This window comes from Cyclopterus lumpus, chromosome 21 (genome assembly GCF_009769545.1).
Source record: "Cyclopterus lumpus isolate fCycLum1 chromosome 21, fCycLum1.pri, whole genome shotgun sequence".
NCBI classification, from domain to species: Eukaryota; Metazoa; Chordata; class Actinopteri; order Perciformes; family Cyclopteridae; genus Cyclopterus; species Cyclopterus lumpus.
This window is the reverse complement of record NC_046986.1, coordinates 10,617,673-10,635,269: the sequence shown is the minus strand read 5'-3', so window position 1 is coordinate 10,635,269 and position 17,597 is coordinate 10,617,673. Positions and strand designations below refer to the sequence as shown.

Here is a 17,597-nt window from a genome sequence, read left to right as displayed (position 1 = left end):
CCTTAGTTTACGTTAATACACAGTGGTTTTGTGTGAACGCTACAATGGGACCCTGTAATATTGTAATAACAGCTAGTAAGGCATGTGTGGAGGACTGTGCTTGTATATATTGACATCTTATTGTTAGAAATATAGTTTAGTCATTCATTTGCTATTAATCACACACATTCAGAGTTTCTTTTCATGCATCCGGAGAATTAAAAGGAAGCAAAGCTGGAATTTAAAGAGATATTAAAAGGTTTATTACAACAACTTATCAAATAAAATTTGAATACAGAAATTTCACAAGTTACAGGTACACTTTCAACACAGTACCACACTTCTTTTTTAACCAGTAGAAAGACTAACCAAAGCTTTCATAAACTTAGAACCACAACTCAAGTTGTTTAATGAGATTTATCTGATCGAGACATTATCGAAGAAACGGTTAAATTCTCGCAGAGAATTATTACCTCATGCAGATGGCACATCACAGTTAAATAAACAATAAATACAAAATAAAAATCGTACTTAAAGAAAACAATGCGTTAGCTTCTTATAAAACTACACAGTAGTAAGCCAGTACAGAATAAGAGAAAAGGCTAATTGACTTCATGGTTTGATTTTCTTTTTCACATGTGCCCTCGATGGACTGGCGGCCTGTCCAGGGTGTCCCCTGCCTTCGCCCTATGTCAGCTGGGATAGGCTCCAGCGCCCCCACGACCCTAATGAGGATTAAGCGGTATTGAAAATGGATGGATGGTTTGATTTTCTTCCTGCTAATATTTCAATGATGAAATGTTCACAATTCTTACTAGTGTTACTCTAGTGTACATGATGTGATTCCTGTTCACATCTGAATGCTTTAATTTCACTTGACAAGATGTGGAGTCAGGAGGAGGCCTATCCTAATGGCGGAAACATTGCTCAACTGCTAACAGAGTTCAACCACACCATCCTATAAAAAGAAGAAAGTACATAACACCTAGAAAGATCACATACAATGCATCACTGATGTTATTTACAATGTTTTCTAAAAACGTCATCGAGGATTTGCCATCATTAAAACAACATAATGTCCCATAAAGTCATAAACAATCACTTATAAAGCAAAGACAGTATACAACAAGATATTTCCTTACTGAGAAACTACGTTTCATGAGACGTTTAATCTGAGAGAACTACTGTCAACTCAAGCTAATCTGCATAACAAATGTACAGAAGTAATTCATACAAAAACATTAATGGCACTGAATGAAGTCAACATCACCAAGATTGAGTAATGGAAAAGGTACTGCAATCCTACAATCACTGTTTCAGGAACAATCAGACTACAGGTGGAATGTTAACGGAATAACACACATTTCTAAAAAGCTCACATCCTTAAGACTAGTTTTACAAGCAGAGGTGAGCTCAAACATTCAAACTACACGATGCGACTACGGCCGATCTAACTCACAGAAAAGTTGTTGAATTTAAAATCTGATTCCGCCATTTACATTTGTGTATTCAAATCGACTTCTAAAAAGCTGCCGGTACTTAACATGTGAACTGTCGAACTCGTAAACCCGTCATCTCTCAAAAATGTGCAAAACGTGAAAAGCAAATTATTTTTTTTTTTTAAAAAGGGACTGCTCTTTATTTTAACGTCATCATAAAGATAGTGCTTGTTAAAAGTAATGAAAACAAAACAAGCAAACTAGTTACAACAATACACTTTGGTAAGGTCTAACAATTTATGATTGCTTTAAATAAAATAAATAAAATAAATAAAATAAATAAAATAAATAAAATAAATAAAATAAATAAAATAAATAAAATAAATAAAATAAATAAAATAAATAAAATAAATAAAATAAATAAAATAAATAAAATAAATAAAATAAATCACAAAAACACTTTTTAACCATATGTTTTACATCTTACACCTAAAGTGCCTGTTATTTTGTCTTCATCAATTCTAGAGAAAACGTTTGCATTTTTAAAAAGCATTGACAAAATGGACCAAACATGAACAAAATAACAACAGCAGTGTCCAAACTAAGGATGAGAGAAAATCCCTTTCCTCCCGTGTCGACGCTCAGGCACAGTTTGGGACGATCAACTCCCTGAAGGCTGAGACTGGGTCTCCTCTGTGCTCTGGTTGGACGTGGTGGTGGTGGTGGTGGCGCCGCTGGACGAGGCCGAGGCGGCTGAGGTTGTGGAGGAGGAGCTGACCCCGTTGGAGGTGCTGACGGAGCTGTGCTGGATGGCCTCGTTCTGGGGGCTACCGGGGACGGACATCTCCTCGCAGCTTTCGTCCTTGTCAGAGACTGTGTGAGGAAAAGATGAGAAAACACCATCTGAACCAATATAATGTTTGCCTATCTTGCATATCTGTTTACCTGCAGCATTAACCTGATATAAGAAAGGCTTTGGAAAGTGTTGCCATGTAGGCCTAATCAGATGTGTGTGGTGAACGCAAACTGTTTCATTAATCCCCATAATGCTACTTCTGCACCCCTTCCTTTAATTAAAGCTCCAATGTCAATTTAAACCCACATCATAAGGGTGCATTACATTCTGGGGCATGTGGCAGTGTTTCCCATCCCTAACTGCATTCTCATTTGTTTTTTGTTACCTTGCCAACTACTGCAGCGACAGATGATTACAGCACCTGATTTTAATGATGCTCACACTGGAGAGTAGGGAAGACTTGGAGTCGAAATGCCACCAGCTGTTAGGCAGTTGCATTGAATTAATTGGATCCTGATGGGGAAAAAAAAGACTATACTCTCATGCTCTGTTCCGTAAAGGAATAAGGAGCACAGTGATAATTAATATTGTTAATGATATGAAGTCACTTGTTATGGCACTTTGTAATTAACGACTGGGCTTTTTGCATTTTCAAACGTAAAATACAGATTCCACAGCAAGAAGAAGCAATTAAAGTGCAATACAAATGTCTTCACATTAGAGGCTTCATCTGCCTTCTTGACTGGACGTTGACCGTGTGATTTAGTGCAAGTGAATGTCAAAGCGCCATAAACTCCCTCGCTGTTTTACTATGCAGAAGGTCAGCCTCAGAATAAATCAGCTCGGTGGTTTTGTTCCATGTTCAAGTGAGCATTATTGCTCCTAACGACATTAAGGGGTGGCTGTCTGATATATTGTAATCCCTGGGCAGCCAGAGCTTCTTTCTGCTCTCTTGGTTTCTGAAGCGGGGTTTCGCTGGAAGCAGATGGACAGCTTTGTGTGCCAAGTGAAAGCATGTCCTGGCTTGTTTGTGGGGCAGTCTGGGCAATTTCCTTCCACCTGCCATGGCTACGCCTGGGCAGGACGATGAAGGGTATTACCAGGCCTGGGGGGCAGTGTAGCCTTATGGGATATGTAACATTGAGAAAAAAAGGGGGCTTGATGAGGCCTTTACATGAGTGTGAGCCACGGATCAGTCAGAATCAAATAATGTGCTTCGCTAATTAGCAAGATCGATTATTTCAGTGATTCCCAAGCACGGGTAGTCGTGCCTCGGGTGTGTTTATGCAATTGCTAGGGGGTATGTAGAAAGATCGTGGAGGAGCTCAACTAATTAGAAAAACATGAATCTGATTTAATGTAAAAATATTGAATCAGCTATAACATTTGCAATTGAAAGTGCACGAAAACTATTTAGCAAGCATCTGAACACTTAAATAATGGATAAATGGCTGAAATAGATTGTTACAGTAAGAGTAATTAATTATAGGTAAATATACCGGATGAATGGTTGAAAGAGTGAAGACCTTTGGGTACTTTGCGCAAACTATTTCACTTAAATATTTAGCTAGAAGTAAAGTTGAAAAAGTTAGCTCAAACTATTGTATTAATGGTTAAAAAAAACTGAAACTAATGGATATAAAAGTTCTGTTGAGGTACATCAAACGTATTGTTATTTCTTTCTGTTATTCTACGAGACTTTTCATTCTCACATTAAATGGCTTCCTCGTGAGCCAAACTGATAAACTAGGGTATTTGGATGAAGTTCCATCTTCCCAAGCAGTGTACAAAGTGCTCCACATGTCATCTTTCACAAAGGTTTAGAAACATGGGACAGACATCCTCAGCAAACACATGGGAAAGATGACCCAATTCATCTGCAGATCTTTCTAAAAAAAACAAAAAACAGACGACACCAAATGAGACCTGGTTCTGACAGCCCACTCTAGTCTGGAAACCACCAGTCCCACAATGCACCTGACGTGTGTCAGTGGGATGGTTAGCAATAAGGGATGCATAATGAACAGCCTAGCTTGGTGGACACCCCGCCAGGAGAATGCGCTGCAGTCTTGTCAAGCTCGCTGCTTTAATGGACTCATTTCAGAGGCAATCATTGTCAATACAAGTCAGCGGAGACGTTTAGAGCACAGTGGAGAAGTGGCTTGGAGCACCACTTGTTCTCGTTGCATACTGGCTCATCTGTGCGGGAAGGTGAGTTATGACCGGAAAATCTGAATGACAATCCCGGTCGCGGGAAACGAAGAAATATTGGTGACATCATTCTAAATGAGACCACGTGATGGACAAGAACTGGCATGGCGACGACACTGTGCAGGCCGACAACAGGACATTTAAATGAAGAAGGCTGCAAACGGCAGAATCTTCTCGTGCATTCAAATGTTCATGATCGTTGTATGTGCCCTCGATGGACTGGCGGCCTGTCCAGGGTGTCCCCTGCCTTCGCCCTATGTCAGCTGGGATAGGCTCCAGCGCCCCCGCGACCCTAATGAGGATAAGCGGTATTGAAAATGGATGGATGGATGATCGTTGTATGGTTTAGTTGTTACAAGAAGAGAGAGATCATGTGTACTTATCCATCTTTGACAATCCAAGCATTTGGTTTCTCAGCATCCTTCCTGCAGACATCTAGTCTCATTTGACAAATGTTTAATTAGGTGTCAAATCAGGGGGAAACAATTGATCTCTTGTGGAAACCACCTGTGGCCTTGTGAAAAGACACACACAATGAAGCCAGGGAGAATTTGTCTTGAACTTGTCTGCCCATAAATATCTCAACTTTTGCAAACTTTTTTTTCCCCCAAAATGGGATCTAATATGTCAGTTGCCTTTTCTGTTTGGCCATAAGCAAGACATGTCCTTCCAGTGGTTAGCTGGAGCTCATTTCAGAAGCCTTTCACTGGAAGCCTCGGGCTGAGAATAATGGAGCATTACTCACTGTGATAGCCAGATTTCTTCTGCATGGCGGTTACAGGGCAATCTTTATGAGCCAGAAGAAGCTGCTTCAGCTGAGCCACTTCGTTTCTCAGCAGGGAGACTTCACTCTTTGAGAGAGAGAGAGGAGACACACAACAGCCCTCAATCAAATTCTCTGTCTGGAGCATACAGTACATTAGATTACAATTACAAGACAAACAGATGACGTGTGCGTATAGTTTAAATCTTTTAAATGGTTTTCCAAAACCAGATAAAAGGCCAGATTTCCTGATTTGGATTTTTTCCAATACTGATACTGACATTTGAGAGTTACAAAAGTGCATTTTGCAGTTAAAGAATAAACATACTCGGAGCTCTCTGTTGGACAAACTATGCAACGATGACAACGTTTCTACATTATCTGCAACATATCTTCAACATTTCAATTCTTGTTACCTTTTGGCCATGCAAGCAGGTACCTCAACCTAAAACCTGATGCTCAATACAGTATATAAACCAATCTGCAGCTTGAACGTGGCTTTGTGCCCTCTCTATATGGACGGCTGTACCTCTCACGGGTGATTTTAATGTCAGTTATTATTAATAGGATCACAGGGTTAAATTCTTGTGACCTCCTTTGTACAGTAGGCGTAAATGACCACTACACAACGGCAGATAAACTCCACAATAAACAGTACACACAGAAAAGTAACCGTGTAAATAATGAACTCCGAATAAAGTATGATGCACTTCTTCATTAATGTTTCTCCCGCACAATAATTATGGGCCTTCACTCGCTCCCAACCAGCACATTTGCCAGAGGTGAGCTGTTCGGATTGTCAGAGCAACTTTGCAGATCCAGCTGAGATTTACACTGTTGTGTCTTTACAGCTCCCAGGGGAGCTGAGGATTTCTGCATGTCGTAAAAGAGGGCCGCATTACGCTGAAGGTGACTTTAACTGGATTTAGAGCAGCCAAGGGCCCTCAGGACACCCAATGGCAGATTTAAGCTCCTTCTCTTTTCCTTTAAAAAGGACTATGGGCAGCTTAATCTATTAGTCCACAAGCAGCCAGTTTATTTGATTCCATCTGTTTAGTATTGCTGGTGTTGGCAGGGCTGAGCTATTGTAAGACAGATTTAAACACAGCTGGAAGAAGAGGATGCAGCTTAAGCCAAAAATGACTGAATGCTGCTATTAACAGTCACTATAAACACCATCCTTTCGATCTCTCTCTCAATGATATGGGAATCAGCAGAGATAGACGTCAGAAATGTTAACATGCATTACAAAATGCTGATTCATTAGTAGGAGACAAAAGCAACCAAATCATTTTATAGCTTCGCACTATGTTCGTCGGCTGTAGCTCATGGGGGAGAGTGGTTGTCCTGTAACCACAAGGTAGCCGGTTCGATCCCCCCGCTCTCCCCATAGTTTGCATGTCAAAGTGTCCTTGAGCAAGACACTGAACCCCCAGGTGCTTCACCGTAGTAATAACTAAGGATCGGTCAAATGTAGAGAAGAATTTCCCCACTGTGGGATTAATAAAGGATATTACACGAAGAAAAGAAACATAGTGTAATTCACGCTCCGGCTGCAGTTATCTCATCATACTTGGATATTTAAACTGGACTTTTGAGAGTTAAACTTGTTTCTAACTTTGTGAATTAATCAAAATTGAGCAAATGGGCCTCGGGTGATGCTGCGAGCCCTGTGAGCTGCCTGGTCTGACATCTCATTAAAAAGCCAGTTAAGGATGATGTTAAAATAATTGTGCATCATTAGAGGCAGTTTCACTGATCAGCTGGGCCATGTCAGCATGTTTTTTTAAATGTTTTTACTAAAACTGCACTGCCGATTAAAACCTTCATACCATTTCATTTTCTGCCACATGTTGTCACCTTCTTTGTCGTTAACGGCGATGCCCACGTTTATTACCTCATCTACGTATTCTTGCCTTTTCATATACCTATAGTCAAATACAATTTCACAAAGCACACACCAGATATTAACAACATGAACCTAATTCTTAATATTGCTGTCTTTCCCCTCCTCCACATCTTTCATAGAAAAATAAGACAGTGAGCAAATAAACACCACATCTCATTTAATTGTCTGGAACACCGATGTGCCGCACCCCCGGCTCACACTTATCAACAGAGACAGCAGTTACATGAACTGTTTCGAACTTGTCAGCATCAGATCCTAATTGCTTCCAGCAAAATGAAGGTTCAAAAAGACACCTTTCCCTAGGAGATTTTTTTTTTTTTGAGGCCATTCAGTAAACTGCTGAGACAGAAGCGAAGACACGCTTGTGCGCGGCTGACATCTGGAGGATACATCTTTATTGACAGGGACATATCGATGTAAAGGGCTCACACACCGCTGCTGTCACACGGCAGCTCTTCTTAATCGGCTTTAATGACTTCATCACCACAGAAGGGAAAAGTCTGTGTACACACGCGTACAACAGCAGCACATGCTGATAAACAGACGCATGCATACAAACATGCACAAACTGACACATTGATGCACGTACAAAACAAAGACGGGTGAGGTCGCTGTTATTACATGCAGTGGCTGAGGGCGAAAGGTAAAGAGCACCTGCAGTTGTCCGTTCATGGAGTTGATGTCGTCGGCCTTCTTCTCCAGACCCTGGACCCACACTTTCCTCTTCTGCCGACAGCGAGAGGCCGCCGCCCTGTTGCGCTCCAGAAACTTGCGCCGCTTCTCATCCGGGTTTTCACTTGTGGTTCTGCGCCGCCGGACCCCTGTTGTGCTTGGGGGGTTTGGCGCAGTGGGCGCTGGAGAAGCCTGAACAATAATCATAATAATAATAGTACAAAACAATAACTGACTAAACAAAAGCACCACCACACATGTAATGTGCTGCTGCTATCATTTTGCAGCACTGAATATTGCATAATGAGTAACTGAAATGTGGTTAACGCTCGTATAATACTGAAGTTACTATTGCTAATCACATTATGTGATATAATCTACTTTTATAAGTAGGCAGAAATGATTCTCAGAGTTTATTGAAAGCTTACAGTGAGAATGCTTCACCTCAATAAATCAGCTTAAATTGTTTAAATCACTATCTGATAAAAAAATAAAAAAATAAAAACTGTATGTAGAATACAAATCTGACCAGACATTTGATGCCATCTACCAGTACTTGATATTACAAGTACACTTCAATTAATACTAAAAAACTACTAAAGTTCAATATGTAGCCCTACTGTACACAGCACTGTCTTTGACCTTGATAACATGTTACGTGAGGAACAAACTATAAGGATTATAGTCCTGCATGTAAGCATATCCTCTCTTATGAACTATGCTGCAACACTCATACTGCGGTTGTGGATACTTACAGGTGTCTCTGTGGTGGAGGTGGCTGGCTGCTGAAGGGAATGGGGGGAAGGTTCCTCAGTCGTGGGCAGGTGTGTAGCTGGAGCAGCACTTAGGGCCCCGATGGGGGCTGGAGGTGGGGCGGGGGACGGAGCAGGAGAAGTGGGAGCAGCAGTGTGGGTTACAGCGCTGCTCTGGACTTCGCCAGTATTTCCATCGGTTACCTGAGGAAGCTGCTGGTTCAGTTTCCGGGAAGAGAATTCAACATGTGGAAAACAGTCATGAAATGTCCATGCAGAGACATGGTTGTTGAAAGAGGAGAACTATATTCAGTTATGTTGACACGGTAAAAAGAAGCTGCCAGTAGACTATTTTTATCATTCAAATAATTCAAAAGAATATAAGACTTTATACACATAGCACTTTTGGTAGAGTATCACAGTTGATTTAATATATAAAAATAACTACTTTAGCAGTTAGGCTAGTTATGGCAAACAAACAAGGTTATTATATATAATAATGTATTATCTAAAATAAGAAAAACAAATCATAACTGTAAGTTCAAATGAAATCCGAGAAAAGTACGCCCTTTCATTAAATCTGAAATTCTAATGCAACTTAAATACACCTTAATAACGGCTCCTTAATAAGTAAGGATGTGTCAAATGCAGAGAATAATTCCCCCACGGGGATATATAAAAGTGTACATTTCTTCTTCTTTCTTTAGACTAGAACACAAACTAAGCATGAGGCCTAAATACTTTCACCTGGATTTCTAAATAAAAGATGTCCAGCAGCAGAGGTAAACCCACAAGGTAAAATCATAGCAGGTGTACTCATCCTAACTCTAACACATTTTGATATCATAAACTAACAGAAGTATTTTAACAGCTATGTTTGAGTGCTTAAAAGGAAATGGCAAGTACAAGTGTGAGGTTGAGTAAAGGGGTACCTAAAGATGGCGAACGCCAGACCTATTATAGTATTAGAGTTATTGAACAGATTGTAACATCTTGCTTCAGTGAAGCTGCCGAGAACAAGAAGAGCGGTATCACTGCTGACATTATTATGAAGGATGGTTGTAGATCATGTGAAATGTCCTCCTTCTACAAGTACTTTAGTACCCCCTAACCCCAAATTAAGATTATGAAATAGGATTCCAAAAACATGAAAACAATCTAATAAGTAAGAAGAGAAGAAGAATAGGAAGAAATCACACATTTTAAAAACTATCTGATGAAGCATGTAACACACTCCTCACATGTATTTAGCATGTTAGGTTGTACTCTTCTCTGAATGCCAAAGGTGATGGACATCCATGGCACAGAATGTGACTCAAACTATCAAAAAAATGCTATTTTTTGAACTGCATATGCCACACATAACACAGCCCATTCACAGAAACTATTTATCTCCAGATTGGTGTTCACGATCCACAGGCCAATTCCTCTCGTATCAAACACTGAGCAAACAAGGTGAAAGTGAATGAGCCTTTCGAAGCAATAACAAAGTGAGAGGGAATACATTTACATGAGAAAACAGAGGACCACATTATTCTAACAACTACCTTTGCCAGACCAATCTATCTACCAAATTAGTTTATCGTGTAATACCCTTCCAGAAGCTCTTCTGGCAGAAACAAGATATTATTCTCTTGGAATGGCCCATAGAAAGAGGGAAAAGCCAGTCAGATTCATATTTCATTTCTGCCATGGAAACCTCATCAGTGTAATAACCCTCCATCTCATGGGTGTTATTCAACCATCTGCTACTATATTACTTATCTTTATTTTGCAACTAATTAACAGCATAATCTTCTAAATTCAGCAAGTTAATTATCATTATTGTGGTCTTTGCAGCATCATCAGTCCTTGTAAAGTGCCGTCTCTGCGCCCCCTGAGAGAACGGTGGGGGCGGGGAGCAGGCAGGTTGAGCGGGGGTCTGTTTTCTTGACGCGGGCTCATTAGGTGTTTGCTGATGAGCCGAGTGCGGTGGGAGGTGCAGAGTGAGAGGAGTGAGAGGATGGGGGGGGGGGTGGGAGGGGTTCAGGTCAGACAGGATTCTGCTGAACAAAAGGTTCCATGCAGGGCGAGGCCGACTTAATGTGCCTCGCTGAGCGTGTGCCAGGATGCCCCCAACTGGCTTTTGATGGTAGCCCCCGCCGGTTGGCCCCGGTGACGGCGTGCTGAGCACAACGCTGTCTCCGCGTTTGTCATCTTTGTACCCCATGATCCCCGACAACCCCCTGCCCCCCCCCTCCCTTCACTCCTTCCTCGCTAGTCAGGATCAATCCTTCCCTCCGAACACACACACCTCCTCACTGCAGTTTATCGGTTAATTTCCACCGACGGGGCATGCTGCGAACACTTACAGGTTCTGTGATCCGTGCTTCATCACATTGCCACTGATCTCCCTCTAAACACTTCATATCCCTGCCCTTCAACTACCGCTTTGTATCAGGAGGACCTGGTTAGCTGCAAGACTGCTATGACCAGGTTCTCCCCCAGAGAAATATTTGGAATATTTCAGGGTGTGTGTGTGTGTGTGTGTGTGTGCCTAATAGTGCCTATTATAATTTCCCCTGTTGTCTAACCAACAGTCCAAAAACCAAAGATATTCAGTTTACTATCATGTGTGACAAAGACGCAAATCCTTAAAAGCATGCGTTAGATTTATTGTACTGGTTTATTTTATTTTCTGGGCTTTAACTATTTCTGATCACTGTATGTTAACATAAAAGTTGCTATACAAATAAAGTTATTATTACTAGTATTATCTCTGTTATTAGAGAAGCTCGAAGCATCAAATATTTAGCATTTTGCTTGAAATAACAAAAATATTTCTCTATAAATCAGTAAATACAAGTTACATTTAGAAGAAATATTAGGCAGTAAAATACAGATAAAAGGTAAATTGATAAAAAGAGGATGCAAAAATAAAAATGAACAGTCTTTGGACTACTTCAGAGCCAACCTGTCACTAGCGCCCTCATCTGGTCAAGGAATGGTCTCTTATTGTCAGGCTCCCCCATTACTTTGATTGTTATCATGGGAAATGACAGACTCCACATGGAAATCATATTTTATGTAAAGGAAGAGATAGTTAATACCAGCTTCGCTTCTGATTGGGCGGGCTGTGGTGAGGGAGGTCCTGGGATCCCGGGGATGTTAGGCACGATGGTGACAGGTCTGACAAGCTGACGGCAGAGACAAAGAGACAGATCAGCACAGAGAACATTTGTCTTCGGCTGTAAAAAGGCACAAGCGCTCGCACACAACACAAACACAGCCACGGCAGGCTCTCCGAGTTTCCTCATATCTCAGCCTCATTAGGTTGGATGGCCTGTTATTTTGTGGAGGCAGCGCCACATGGAGATGCCGTGTGCACGCTAATGAACCTCTGCCTGCCTGCGTGAGAGCATATGGGCAGGGAGGCTGAGGAGAGGATGGAGAGACACGAGTTAGAAGGCCAGAGCCAGGCCTCATCTCGCAGCCACTGACAATGAGACAGAGGGAGGTGGTGAGAGCTGGAGGGGGGCATGGGGGGGGGGGGCATGATCGAGTGAAAGGGAGGCCCACTGGTGGCTCATGTTCTCCGTCTACTTTTGCCCTCCTCTACTTGTCAACGGCTTTCCCAATCCCCCAGACTAGGAAGATAGAATTTGTTACCCCTGCTGTGCTGCTATCAGGAGATAATCATCTGCTGCTCAGTGTTCCACACAGACAATCAGGACTACAGTGAACAAGACAAGCTTCCACATGGGGGACTTACAAAAGATTCCAATAAGACCTTGATTTACAACATATTTCCTTTATGAGATTTCCTATATCAGTTATAATTGGTTTGCAAAACACATTAGTAGTATCATCTATCTGCTCTGCCAGAAATCAAGAGCGTCGATTCTAATTGTTCAAGGACAAATAGTAGAGAAGTGTCCTGGACTGGAGCCTGCTGCGCCTCGGCCAAATCCTGTGCCTTTGCCACAGTGACACACAGTTGTACCCTTAAGTCCATTATTTCCCACAACCGCTGCAGCTCCGACTTCACTGCCAAATCTGAGATGCCAAAGTTGTAAATACGCCCTCTGTCCAAGTAGAGTAAAGACAATTTGTTGTATTAATGTATCGCTGCAGCATGAGTGTATTTTAAACCTCACTTTTGGAAGGACTTCAATTTTACTGATGTGAACGATTGTCCATACAACATCTCAAATGTGATTAACAAACAGCAAAATATAGTTATCGATAATTGCCCTGCTCGAGAAAACAATGCCTTTATTCATTAGTTAGTTCATTCATGACAGCAGTCGACAACACAATCTCACCTCACGGCTCACTTAGTGGTTGTTCTGAAACGTTGTGACAGGGTAGAACGTTCCAGAAGGACTACTAAATGGACTGTCTGCCGTTTTCAAAAAGACTAAATGAATTGTGAAGATTGACTTTTAAGCCAATATGAATGAGAAGTCTTTAAACTGCTCAAAAAAAGTTAACATTTACAGTTCTATGAGAGCTGGTCAAACTCATATACAGAACAAAAGCTATTGAGCAGCTACTAAACTGACCTTGACTTGAGATTGTTTTGTTCCCAAACCCTTTTTACTGAGAGTTGTTCATCGAGTAGAGGTCACTACATGTGTTTTTAATTCTCGGATAGTTCTAAATCAAACAGTCATTAAATTATCAGAAAAGTCTCATTTTGAAATTATGTTTCACTCAAACACAGAAAAACAACATTAACAAAGTATGACAAAGAGCAAACTCACAGGGATTGTAGTTGGAATATGTAGACTTGAGCTTGTAATAGACGCAGGTATAGCAACCGGCATGGTCTGGCCATTAGGCAGCTGTAAGAGCACGGGGAAGGTGCCAGACACCGGGCTGAAGGGCGAGAGAGAAGGAATCCCAGTGAGGGAGAAACAAACAACTTTGTGATTAACACACAGAAAGGAATCAGACACAGAAATTAAAGACACGGGTGGCTACTAATATACCAGCATAATGTCATAATCAGGCAACAAATTACAGAAATAAAGTGGAACCAAAACAACTTAAAAACACACCTGTTGCACAACAGGTTAAAGCAAGATTATTAGAACATATATTTTGTCATCACATTAGACCCCATAAGTAACATCAGTGTTGCCCAGATAAGGACTTCTGGTTCGGTAAAATACATGGAATTTCCACCAAATCATCCATGTATGGCTTTTTCATTTAAAAATAGGATACTTTTACTTATGAATTTCAGTTTGAAGCATATGTTAGTCCCAAAAAGAGAAAAAGCTTAATTTTGGAAAAACTGGGTGCTTTATTGGTTAGTACTTAAATTATTTCAGTAGGTTTCGATAAAAATTGTAAATCATTATGGGCCCAGGGTTTAGAATGAAATAATTAATTGTTTAAATCCAATTCATCTATACTTCGACCTGTGAAACTTTCTACAGCTATAGCTCCATTTCACAGGCAATTGATGATTATAATGGATATCTCACATGTATGTACATTCATTCATACACAATCTGGCTAGCTCTGGCTAGCTTGTGCCTCACTGAACACTGTCCGTATTCTACAACAATAACCCTACCTTACCGTAACTTTGTTAAAATAAAAAGAGGCTCAATACACTTTACAATCGTGTATGAAGGTGTAATACAGTGACGGATTATTATGTGGAAACCTCTGTGACTGTTACATCTTTTTTCCATCACTCAGAAATTGAACTGGAACTATAAATCCATATTTGAGCAATGTTGATGTTATTCTTGAATATGAGACTTATGAGGTCTACAGCCAAAAAATATATAGAAAAATCCTTCAGAGTGCAAATAAATTAAAAAACAAAACAAGCACATGCCTTATGAAATATGAGCTCACCAAAACGAAACTACACAAATATAAAAAATAACTTAGTAAAACCATGATTTAAAGAAAATGGACGTTTTGAGTTACTTACACTATAGGCCTATTAGTGGATGGGACTTGGATAATAACAGAGCTAGATGTTGGTGATGGGAGAGCTTGCTGTATTACAACATTAGCCTCTGAGGTTGCTAGAAGTACATTGGGAACTTGGAGGGATGCAGGATGGACTATAGTGGATGTTGGCAGTGAGGCTGGCTGCAAAGATAAATCCTGAAAACATCATACAAGACCTTAGCTGCAGGAAGTATTTAACGAACACCAGATTGTTAAGTAGGGTTGCAACGGTATGAGCATGTTAGGCTACATGTTAAATTAACTACCAACTGACAAAAAATATACACAAATAACATCAGCTTTGAGGTTTTAAAATAACACTGTGATTATTAACTACCAAGATATACTGGCTGCGCCAGACTGCTACTGCCTGTACCTTTAAATCACACACACTCACTCATTTATGTGAAACTGTCGATACATGGTGTGATAACCATCCATTTTAAATGGAGCAGTATACCATTACAACCCTATTTAAGTAGATCACTTTTTATGATAAAATGAAGGCCACATGTCATTGTATTCTTTCTCAATATTAGGAATAAAGAGCTAAACATATGAAAGCGTATTAGTCATCTAATATGTCCAAAGAATTTCTCTAAATAATAGTTTTTTGCTGAGTTGTTAGCATTTTTTTAAAAAGTTGAGACAGTCAAACTGAAACAAGCAAATAATCTGATCACTTATCAAATTTATATTCATACTAGTGGATCTGTAATTCCCGAGTATAATACCAATCGCAAGAGGACACCCGTTATTCAGTCTTCATGACATCCTCGTATACTCTCAATGATGAGCATAAATGCCGCACATTCAAAGGCTTCACCTTGTCATCATTCGTAGTAGATTCGGGGTGAGGCAGTGGGCTATCTTGATGGGCCTCCATAGATGTGGGCTCCTCAGTTTTGTTGCGTATGATAGGCGTTGCAAGAGGTGACAAATCCAACGGTAACTACAGAAAGATACGAATAAATCATCTCAATAAAACAGATCAGTGATATCAACGATAACTAGGGGAGGCGTAGAAGTCTGACAACGACAACAACCTTTTTAATGTCATCTTCACTCGCTTTTTTGAAGTCATGGTCAAACGGACTTGCAAGTTCATTGAAGAGTCCAACCTCCTCGCAGTTCTTCAAAAAGCGGGTAGGTGTTGGTGTTTGGTCTGCAATGGAGGAAAACCATTAGAACCAAGACTGTAATGTAAAGTATAAATGACGTCAAAATATCTCAACATCAAGAGCACTTACCTGCGATGATGGCGCTGTCATTCCTCGCTGGGCCAAACTTCAGGGTCATCTCATGTTTGTGTTTGTGGACGGCCAAGTGATCCTCGTTGGTAAATCTCTTTGTACGGTCAAAAAAGAAAAAAGGGAGAACAATCAAACAGGATCTCTCTGGAAAAAGGTTTGGAACGTCCGCTTGCAGTTTAGTTGCAAGCTTTACTGACATTCCTCAGGTCAAGACAGAACATTAGCTTGAATGTCCTATTATTCTCTCCATGTTTACACATTAAAATGAGAAGATGTAATGCTGTAAACACCTCTTTAAACAGTTTTGACAAAAACTGAACATTTTGGATTTTAGTTGCAGGTCTTAATAATTCAAGTATATATACAGTATATATATATGTATGGCTTATATATAGAAAGTATTATTGACACCTGTAAGACTCACTACATGTGAATGTGTTGTATTTTAGGCCAGGAACATATATTACAACAATTCCCCACCACAAATTCAGAAACTGTTTTTAAATTAATTTAAATGACAAAAAACACATACAATTTGATTTATTTTAACACTGTAAAATTTGCGAATTAACATATTTTTTTCCCACCATAATTCTTTCATGCCTCTTCAAAATTATGTTGAAGGGTTAAGGGGTTGTCTGTGTGGACTTGTGTCCTCAGTATATTTAAAATTCCAGCCAAAGCTAGCAACTTCCAAGGGGCTTTATATCAGGCCCAGGAGCCCCAGGTTCACAGTATGTCGTGCATTTTGGTCATTTGATTACTTCGAAAATTTGTTTGGAAATCTGCATCACTAAATAAAAAATCATCGGGATCTGGCATTGTTACACAATCTTGTGGTCATATCATCTCAATATGCTCAGGGTTCAAATCTATATACCAATTGTATTATTTTAGTGTGTATTGTGGTCACATGGTGCATTTTCCCAGCCAGCTGTCTACATACAGTGTAATGTGAAACAGTGGCACGAATAACATGTGTGAGAACAGCCATGACTTACCTGTCCACACCCAGGAGCAGTGCATTGGAAAGGTCTGTCATCACTCATATTAAGGACTTCCTGTTGTGTCACCCTGAAATGAAACAAGAAAAAGGGCACAAGGAGGAGTTAAAGATGATAATTAGTGGGAGGGTGAACTGTTTACAAATAAGGACTGTGGGGTAGTTCAAGATATAGAATAAACATCGTGGCAATAGCAAAAGATGAACGTCAGCAGATCTAAGTCACATCAGATCCTATACGTGACTAACGGTCGGTCGGAGCGGCACCGGACAGGTGAGAGTCCTGAGAGAGGACCGCGAGCAATGTGGACAAAGCCTACCGATGCTTCGGTTGTTTACACCTCGGTGTCGTCATAAAAGAAGCTTTGTTTTGTTCCGGTCCAAACACGCGGCTGAGGAGAGCCTCCGGAGCTCCGCTTACCGCTTCACGTTGTAACATGTCATGAAAGGGCGACACACTAAACCCGTCTCGGTAATGTAGATTGCGGTGGTCTGACCCAGTCGCTTCAATGGAACAGCCCGAGCCCCGCATATATATGTTATACACCCGTCGCCATATTTGGCTCTAAATATCTCTGTAAACAGATGTCAACGTTAGTTTCGAGGTCGCTTTAATGTACCGGAGCACAAGTCCCTCGCAGTGCCAGAAACGATGCCTTTTACAAGCGCTTTGTACCTATTCGCCATCAGTTTAAGTGGTCACTTACCCCTCAGCCACAACCCTGGATTTCCAAAAGCCCACGTCCGTGCCAAAGAGTCGCGAGAGCGGCGTCGGCGTTTCCGTAAACGTCACACGACAGAGCCAGGAACCTCATCAATTAGTTTTTTAACATTCATTCAAGAATATAACTACAGATCCCCA

At 40.7% G+C, this 17,597-nt stretch overlaps 1 protein-coding gene across 4 annotated transcripts; it reads right to left on the bottom strand.

The window, feature by feature from the left end:
- Window positions 1-219: 219 nt before the first annotated feature.
- Window positions 220-17,533, bottom strand: atf2 (activating transcription factor 2). Of its 4 annotated transcripts, none has more exons than XM_034561123.1 (12): window positions 17,443-17,533; window positions 16,734-16,806; window positions 15,730-15,826; window positions 15,526-15,644; window positions 15,306-15,431; window positions 14,457-14,635; window positions 13,267-13,381; window positions 11,611-11,697; window positions 8,525-8,737; window positions 7,752-7,961; window positions 5,171-5,276; window positions 220-2,291 (listed from the first exon to the last, which is right to left on the bottom strand). In XM_034561123.1, the coding sequence occupies exons 2-12, from the start codon at window positions 16,779-16,781 to the stop codon at window positions 2,080-2,082; spliced, it is 1,512 nt and encodes a 503-aa protein (XP_034417014.1). In that variant the 5' UTR covers window positions 16,782-16,806; window positions 17,443-17,533; the 3' UTR covers window positions 220-2,079. The 4 variants fall into 4 exon arrangements, with proteins under 4 accessions (XP_034417014.1, XP_034417012.1, XP_034417011.1 ...); XM_034561121.1 differs by having other exon boundaries at window positions 8,525-8,734; window positions 17,443-17,511; XM_034561120.1 differs by having other exon boundaries at window positions 17,356-17,460.
- Between the last annotated feature and the right edge of the window lie 64 nt (window positions 17,534-17,597).